At 35.9% G+C, this 9,461-nt stretch overlaps 1 protein-coding gene across 16 annotated transcripts in view; it reads left to right on the top strand.

The window, feature by feature from the left end:
• The window catches only part of CHD9 (chromodomain helicase DNA binding protein 9), a 272,858-nt gene that overhangs the window by 256,636 nt on the left and 6,761 nt on the right, over positions 1-9,461 (top strand). For 14 of the 16 annotated variants that reach the window (XM_017530098.2, XM_037739114.1, XM_017530100.2 and 11 more), the window contains 4 exons: positions 1,320-1,459; positions 1,766-1,987; positions 5,704-5,832; positions 9,022-9,126. In XM_017530098.2, coding sequence (XP_017385587.1) covers positions 1,320-1,459; positions 1,766-1,987; positions 5,704-5,832; positions 9,022-9,126 — 596 coding nt within the window. Of the gene's footprint in view, positions 1-1,319; positions 1,460-1,765; positions 1,988-5,703; positions 5,833-7,288; positions 7,424-8,637; positions 8,691-9,021; positions 9,127-9,461 lie in introns of those variants that run through there. The other 2 variants (XR_005200570.1, XR_005200569.1) reach the window with 2 other exon arrangements.

Below are 9,461 nucleotides of genomic sequence, written 5' to 3'. Positions count from 1 at the left end.
CAATTCTCCTGCCTCAGCCTCCTGAGTAGCCGGGATTACAGGCATGCGCCACCATGCCCAGCTGATTTTTTGTATTTTTAGTAGAGACGGGGTTTCACCATGTTGACCAGGATGGTCTCTATCTCTTGACCTCGTGATCCACCCGCCTCGGCCTCCCAAACTGCTGGGATTACAGGCGTGAGCCACCGCGCCCGGCCCAGATTATGTACTTTTTAAGGAAAAGTGTTTTCTTCATCTTTGAACCATCATACTGCCTAGTACATAGCTACTTAATAAAATATCTATTAGAAAAAATGATGAATGCATGGAATTGTTTTGTTCATACCCCTTAACAAACATTTTTATTGAGTGCCTACTGAAATGAGAGAGGTCAGTTTAATTTGGTGACTAAAGTTGCTGGTATCTTAAAGAAAATATCTTAAGTAGGTTGGAGCAGGAATAGACTATGGGAAATTGAGGAACTAGTTACTCATGAAAAAAAGAAGCACAAGAGAGATCAGTCTTTTAAAAGTTTCGAAGTTATAAAAAGGACAAAAGTGTTATGTTTTGTTTTTTTTGAGATGAGATGGAGTCTCGTTCTGTCGCCCAGACTGAAGTGCAGTGGCGTGATCTCGACTTAAAACAACCTCTGTCTCCCGGTTCAAGCAATTCTTGTGCTTCAGCCTCCCAAGTAAAAAAGGTTTAGAAATTAGCTGAGTGTGGGTATTACAGGCACCCACCACCATGCCCAGCTAATTTTTGTATTTTTAGTAGAGATGGGGTTTTGTCATGTTGGCCAGGCTGTTCTCAAACTCTTGACCTCAGGTGATCCGTCCGCCTTGGGCTTCCAAAGTGCTGGGATTACAGGCGTGAGCCACATTGCCCAGCCAAAAGATTAACATTTGTTTGTTTGAGTTAGGCCATATTTTTAAGTTTAGAAAAATCTAATATAGAAAAAGATATTTGGCACAAAAAAAGCAGAGATAAATGATATATTTTTAAAAAAAAAAAAAAGCTCTTTGAAAGTATAGAAACTAATGGGTTCAAAGAAAGGGGAAAGGTATATCTTAGGAAAAAGTCATGCTTCTTTCTCTAAGGAAGGAAGAGAAGATGTGTGAATATCGGGGGAAAATACAGAAAACAGGTCAAAATTCAAAGAGGCCTAGGTTGTAATTCAGGTTTTTAAATGAGAGGTGGGGATGATATGTTTGGCCAAAAGTTTCTGCATTAAAGATGTATAAAATAAGAACTAACACTTCCATATATTTAGGAAAGGGATTACTTTCAATTTGTTTAAGAACTAAATTTGTATCACCATTTTGCATTTTTAATTCAATTAGGTACTTCCATTCAACCAACTCTTGGTGCCAATGGTGTGATATTAGACAACCAGCCTATAGTCAAAAAAAGGCGAGGAAGGAGGAAGAATGTAGAAGGTGTTGACATCCTCTTCTTTAACAGAAATAAACCACCTAATCATGTAAGTAAAGCACTACGTAAAAACTACTGATCCTTGAGTCCAAACCCTAGTAAATATACATATTGTTGTTTTGTGAATGTTTTATAGACTATTAATAAGGAAATTAAAAGTATGCCATATAGTTTTAGATGATATCTTAGTAGAATCTTAGCACTGTCCAAGAGTGATAAAAATTTTAAGTTTAAAAGATTTAGCAGAATTTTTAGCAGCAACTTATTTTTTTTCTTCAAAAAGAATTGCTTTGTTGAACCAATATTAGAATGATGAAGCATGGAAATAAAGATTCCACTTGGTGTTCTTTTACAGGTTACTTTAGGCTTAACCTCCTCACAGATTTCCACAGGGATAAATCCAGCACTATCCTATACTCAGCCTCAAGGAATTCCTGATAAAGAAAGTCCAGTTCCAGTTATTAATCTTAAAGATGGAACAAGACTTGCAGGAGATGATGCACCGAAGAGAAAGGATTTGGAAAAATGGCTTAAGGAACACCCAGGTTATGTGGAAGATTTGGGAGCTTTTATTCCTGTAGGTGATACCTTAAAAATCTTGTTATATTTTATTTCTATGAATTATCAGACCTATCATAATGAAGCATAAATTCTTATCCATTTATGCCAAATATGTGCTCTACCTAAGATCTAGGAAAATTAGCAGGAGAAAATAATTACCATCTTTCCATGATACAATACAATGTTATTTTCCATTTTCCCATTCTGCATTCAACAAGTATTTCATAATAAAAATCATTTCTGATATAGAGTGCTATGTTACTTCCAATCATGGCCAGGCACAGTGGCTCACGCCTGTAATCCCAGCACTTTGGGAGGCCAACGCGGGAGGATCTCCTGAGGTCAGAAGTTCAAGACCAGCCTGGCCAATATGGTGAATCCTCATCTTTATTTTAAAAAAAAAAAAAAAAAAAAAAAAAAAAAAAAAAAAATATAAAAAAAAAAAAAAAAAAAAAAAGAAAAAGAAAAAAAAACTTCCAATCACTTCTCACAAAAAAAATTTTTTAAATGTTTTTTTTGTTTTTTGAGACAGAGTCTCGCTCTTTTGCCAGGTTGGAGTACAGTGGCACAATCTTGGCTCAGTGCAACCTCTGCCTCCCGGTTTCAAGCAATTCTCCTGCCTCAGCCTCCCCAGTAGCTGGGACTACAGGCGCACGCCACCACGCTAATTTTTGTATTTTTAGTAGAGACAGGGTTTCACCATGTTGGCCAGGATAATCTCGATCTCTTGACCTTGTCATCCGCCAGCCTCGGCCTCCCAAAGTGCTAGGGTTACAGGCGTGAGCCACTGCACTCGGCCAAGCAGTTTATTTTAAAATAATAATGATTATAATAAACATGTATTGAAACTTAAATATGTGCCTGCAGTTATGCTGACATACTTATGTACCCAACATGCGTTACTTCATTTAACACAATACCTTTATTAGGATGCATTGTTACAATTGTTTTTTGTTTTTTTGAGACAAAGTTTCACTTTGTCACCCAGGCTGCAGTGCAGTGACACAGTCTCAGCTCACTTCAACCTCTGCCTCCTGGGTTCAAGCGATTCTCCCACCTCAGTCTCCTAAGTAGCTGGGACTACGGGTGCACACCACCATACCCAGCTAATTTTTGTATTTTTAGTAGAGACAGGGTTTCACCATGTTGGCCAGGCTGGCCTTGAACTCCTGGCCTCAGGTGAGCTGCCTGCAAAGTGCTAGGATTACAGGCATGAGCCACCACACCTGGCCTATAATTGTTTTACAAATGAAATTAAAACACTAATTTCATTTAAGTAAATAGTCCAAGACCGCATAGCAAATAAACTCTTAAATCTAGAGTCCACACTACTCCTCTTAAGCTCTTCATCAAACTATGAGTATAGCTTCCGTGTCTCTCCAGATGCACAAGGAGTTTATGTTAATCAAAGATGAGGCTGGGCACAGTGGCTCATGCCCATAATCCCAGCACTTTGGGAGGCCAAAGTGGGCAGATCATTTGGGTTCAGGAGTTCAAGTCAAGTGGCCCCAGGCCACAACATCCAGCTAATTTTTTCAATTTTTATTTTAAAGACACAGGGTCTCACTGTCTTGCTTAGGCAGGTCTCAAACTCCTGGCTCAAGCAATCCTCCTGCTTCGGCCTCCAAAAGTGTTGAGATTACAGGTGTGAGCCACCACACCTGGCCGAATATTCCAATTCTAAAAATAATGACAATCCTTAGTCTAAACACTATAACTTCTTAACATGTTGAAGATAACATTCGTTTATTCAGTTAACAAATTTTTCTGAGTGATTGCTATGTGCTACTTATTATTTTAAGAGATTGAGGATACAACAGTAAACAATATAAGTTTTTGCCCTCATACCTTTACTCTAGACTCTGAAGGATTCTCATACCTTTCTCTTATCAGTGCAAAAGGGTCTATATTAACGTTTTTAATTTGTATATCCATTTATTATTTTACCTGCAAATAAATATTGTATCATAATGTTTTATATTACTTTATTGTAAAGATCTTAAAAACATGTTTTAAGGGCAGCATTTGTTGCTCTAAAGAATATAAGATGTAATTTGTCTGCTTTCCCAAGGAAAAGCATTTTCCTATGTAAAAATCATTTTCCATTAATGACTTCTTGGATCTCACACTCAACTGTAGTATTTCTATAGCTAAATAATTAAAACATGGTGGAAAGTATACTGTAATAAAGGTATGTATAAAGTCTTATGGAAATGATGTAAGAAAAATCAACTAATAACTTTAAAATTAAAAATAATTTTTATTTTTACAAAACAAAAATTCAAAAAGTTAACTCTGCCTAGGCAGTGTAAAGTTTCTCAGGAAAGATAAAGAAAATAGAGCTGACGTTCGTCTGAGGGATAAAAAAAGAGTAAGTTGGCATTGACCTGGTTAACAAAAGAAGAGGATGTCCTAGGCAACATAGAGTTATTAAGAAAATGGCCAGGTGCAGTGGCTCACGCTTGTAATCCTAGCATTTTGGGAGGCTGAGGCAGGCAGACACTTGAAGTCAGGAGTTCAAGACCAACCTGGCCAACATGGTGAAACCTAAAAATAGAAAATTAGCTGGGTGTGGTGTCGGGTGCTTGTAGTCCCAGCTACTCAGAAGGCTGAGGCAGGAGAATTGTTTGAACCCAGGAGGCAAAGTACCGTGAGCCAAGATCATGCCACTGCCTTCCAGACTGGACGACAGAGCAAGACTCTGTCTCAAAAAAAAAAAAAAAAAAGAAAAGAAAAGATATGACCATAAGGCATTTATAAAACAGTGACTAGTCTAATATTCCAGAGTATGTGGAGGAGTGAATGGGGTAATAGTAAGTAAACAATGAACAGAAGAGGTGAATTTAATAGGTTCAGGCCTTGATGGGACTGGTATGCTAAGCTGAAGAGTTTGAGTGTTGGTTTCCTGAAAATATTTTTAATTGGCTGGAAATACCTGCAAACATTAAGACCTGTTTTGTTACATGCTAGTTCTGTAAAGAAGTAGCATGATTTGATGGGATGAGTTTTTATTTTTATTGCTAGATGTTTGTTTGTTTTGAGACAGGGCCTCACTTTGTTGCCCAGGCTGGAGTGCAGTGGCATGATCATGGCTCACTGCAGCCTCTACCTCCCAGGCCCAAGCAGTCCTCCTACCTCAGCCCCCACAAATACCTGGGACTACAGGCATATACCACCATGGCCAGCTAATTTTTTAATTTTTTGTGGAGATAGGGTCTCACCATGTTGCCCAGGCTTAACTTTTTTAATGTATAATTTGAAGAAAAGATAGATGTGATACTTTTTATTAAAATGCTTAAAGTTTGGCCAGGCACAGTGTCTTACATTTGTAATCCCAGCACTTTGGGAGGCCAAGGAGGGAGGATAGCTTGAGCCCAGGAGTTCAAGATCAGCCTAGGAATGTGGCAAAACTTTCATCTCTACAAAAAATTAAAAAAAAAAAAAAATTAGCCAGGCATGGTGGTCCCAGCTACTCAAGAGGCTGAGGTGGGAGGATCACTTGGACCTGAGATGTCAAAGCTACAGCGAGCTGTGATCACACCACTATTCTCCAGCCTGAGCAACAGAGCAAGACCCTGCTTCAAAAAAAAAAAAGTAAAATTAAAGTTAGATACTTTAAAAATGTAAATAACCAAAAGATAAATGTTGTTAAATTACATGGATCAGCTCTTTTTAATATCTTGAATTATTTTGCACAGTTAAAGATTTTAAAGATATGTCTGTGTCTTTTAGAGAATGCAGCTTCATGAGGGAAGGCCCAAACAAAAAAGACATCGTTGCAGAAACCCCAATAAACTAGATGTGAATAGTCTCACTGGAGAAGAACGTGTTCAACTGATTAACAGAAGAAATGCTAGAAAGGTATTTTAATGTTTTTTTTTTTAATTGTTTGTATTGATTCAATATTTAAGGGGTCTCCAGAACACTATTTGATTATGCAGTAGTATTTTCTAACAGACCTGGAAATGAGTTGAATTTATCAGATTTCTGGGGGAAAACATGAGTATGATTTTATGCAGTCTATTTTCAAATCTCACTTCATAAGCTAAGCTATTACATGAAATAAACAAGTCATTTAACACATCTGTGCCTAAGCAGTGCCATTGCATATGATTGTACACTTACACAAGGGCAGTACATCAAAGACAGTCATTCTCAACAGGGATAATTTCACCTCTCGAGGAATATTTGGCAGTGGCTGGAGACATCGTCGGTAGCCACAGGAAGAGAAAACTACTGGCATCTAGTGGGTAGAGGCCAGAGATACTGCTAAACCTCCTACAGAACATAGGACAACCTCCGCAATATCAAGTCATAATGTCTACACTGCAAAGGCTGAGAAACTCTGATATAAGGGGACAGCATTCACATTATAGCCATTAAATATTTATATATTTATCACTGCAGTTTTCTGTCAGATGACCTTAAAATATCTTTTTCTATTAAAATCAGCATGTACATAATTTCCGATTGATGAAAATAGAATGTCTTAAACATAGGTACCTTGTAGACTAATGCCACCTTTGTGGCCTATCTTTTACTGAATGATGAATGATAGAGTGGAGGTTTTTCAGAAATAGACTTACATAGATTTCTTCTTTTATGTTTGGATTAATATGTTTCTCTTTTACCTCACAAAGCAAACAATAGAAACTTGTGACACTGTTTTGTATATGTATAGCTTTGACACACTGTTTTTTATTCTGATGAGCAAGCCCACAAACTAAATAGGAAAGAAAAAATGTGATGGGTAAAAACATCACATTTCTCATTGCATTATTTTTCTCCCACACTAAATTATCTTACATAGGCCTGGTTCTGATTTGCTCTCTGTTAAATGCACTCACTGCTAGGACAAAAATACCTAAAAGCACTTGAATTTCTCATAAGAAATATTGGAATTAGAAGAAAACTATTTTAAAATAACAGTTTTAATATTGTTGGGTGCACCAACTATTTAATGTTAATTTTTCCCACAATTTTGTACAGATAGCTTATTTAGCTTTTGTTAGCAATTTAAAGTGATAGCATAGATGTCTTAAGGAAAGAACAATGTGACATTTCAGTATCATTTTACTTAATTTTGTGCTTGTGTAGATTTTGTTACAAATCCTTCTACTTCATCTTATACCAGAAATTCACATTACTAAAATTATGAATGAATTGGTCTTAGTCAATTTTAAGGAAATGAAACAATTTGTTAGGTTTGATATTAAACATTCTAAATTTTATTTTTAATTCTTGTAACTTCATGAGAGGTTTGTTCATGTTCTTTAATTTGTAGAATTCCTAATTGTCTTGAGTCTCTTGGGTACAGGCTTAAGGATTGATGAGTTATTAAGGAAAAGAATCTACCTGCTAAATCCCCATAAACCCCCAAGAGGGCCTCCATTTTCAATAGAAGCTTAATGAAGGAAATAAAAAGAGAAGACAACAGAATTACAGAGACTAAGTAAATATACTTATTTCCTTAAATATATTTATTTAAATATACTTCTTTAAATATATTATCTAAATAAATATAAGGAGCTGGGGATGTGGGGGTGCACGCCTGTAGTCCCAACTACTCAGGAAGCTCAGGAGGGATGATCGCTTGAGCCCAGGAGTTCAAGGCTGCAGTGAACTATGATCACAGCACTGCGTTCTAGCCTGGGCAACAGAGTGAGACCATTAAAAAAAGTGAGTGAGTGAATCTCTTTAAAAAAAAAAAAATACAAGAAATACCATATAAGAATACTTATGCTGGGCGCAGTGGTTCAGGCCTGTAATTCCAGCACTTCAGGAGGCCAAGGCGGGCAGATCACCTGAGGTCAGCAGTTCAAGACCAGCCTGGTCCAACATCCTGAAACCCTATCTCTACTAAAAATACAAAAATTAGCCAGGCATGGTGGTGGGCACCTATAAACCCAGCTACTCAAGAGAATCACTTGAACTTGGGAGGTGAAGGTTGCAATGTGCCAAGATTACACCTCTGCACTCCACACTCCAGCTGGGACAACAGAGCAAGACTTTGTCTCCAAAAAAAAAAAAAAAAAGAATACTTATAGGTAATATAACTGATCATATTAAACCCTGTCTGTATCCTATCAAGATGTAGTATTTAATCATTTAATGAGGTATATAAAAAGAAATTACTCAAGAAATATCTTTAGTCTCCAAAGGGACATTAAACTGGTAGGTATAAATCATTTGTCCAAATGTAATATTTTTCATTTAAATTTCAAAATGTTATCTTGTCTCAATGTCATACTATTACATTTTTTCCAAATTATTTACTTATGATTGGTTAATTATATCACACTTCACATATGAAAGATATGTATAATTTCATACTTTTAGGATGTCAATATACATAATAGATAACAGTATTGGTTTTTGAGACCTAGGTTTGTATCCTGACTCTAACATGTACTGGCTAACTTTCGGCAAATTATATAAATTCTCTGAGGCTCAGTTCCTTCATTTGAAAAACAGAAATAATACTAGCTCAAAAGGATGTAGTGAGAACTAAAATAAATTATACATTTAAAGTCCTTAGCACAATACTTAGCATATAATAACTTATATTTATTATGTGACAGGCATTATGCTAAGGCACTTGAATTGTCTCATTTTATCTTTATAAAACCCTATGAGGGAAGTATTATTGTTATCCCCATTTTACAGATCAGAAAATTGAGGCTGAAAGAGATTTACTGATTTGCTCGAGCACATAGCTGGTAAGTCTGACTCCAGAGGGTGTACTTTTAACTAGGTTATCCTGCCTGTCCAGCATAGTAAGTGCACAGTAAATGGTAGTTACTCATTTTACTATTCTAGTTATTCTACTTAAAACATTTAAAATTTACGTTATCACATTTTGTATGTTACATCAATATAGTCCATATGGGTCATCTTGGTCCTTTTTAATATAATCATAAACATTATCTAAGGTGGTTCAAAAAATATGTATTTTAAGGAAATAAACTATGTAGAACACAAAATAAAAGTAAACAAGAGTTTTCTATGTAATAATGGTTCAGCATTTAACAATCTGTTTCTCATTTACAGGTTGGAGGTGCTTTTGCTCCCCCTTTGAAAGATTTATGTAGGTTCCTAAAAGAAAATTCAGAATATGGAGTAGCTCCTGAATGGGGAGATGTTGTTAAGCAATCTGTAAGTATTTTACGAATACTAACTCATACATTATTTTCAAATTGGATGCCATTCAATTATATCTTAGATTAACTATAATTAATAAAATATTCCATGAATTTGTGACAGCATTTTTTAGTTCACAATTTTTATTTTCCAGTACATGTTGCAAATTTCTCAGATGCTTGTCAGGTTAGAAGGGAAAATCAATAAATACTGATTTGTTTTTATATTAACCTCTAAGATACCATTTGAATGATGCCACAAAGAAAAATCAGATATATGAGCAAATACGTAAATATATAAGGATATTCATCATGGTATACTAGTAAAAAAAAAAAGAGAAACTAATAGTT

The sequence above is a fragment of the Cebus imitator genome, unplaced genomic scaffold, assembly GCF_001604975.1.
Source record: "Cebus imitator isolate Cc_AM_T3 unplaced genomic scaffold, Cebus_imitator-1.0 Scaffold63, whole genome shotgun sequence".
Classification (NCBI taxonomy): Eukaryota; Metazoa; Chordata; class Mammalia; order Primates; family Cebidae; genus Cebus; species Cebus imitator.
The sequence above is the reverse complement of the archived record's forward strand: the minus strand, read 5'-3'. Positions and strand labels throughout refer to the sequence as shown.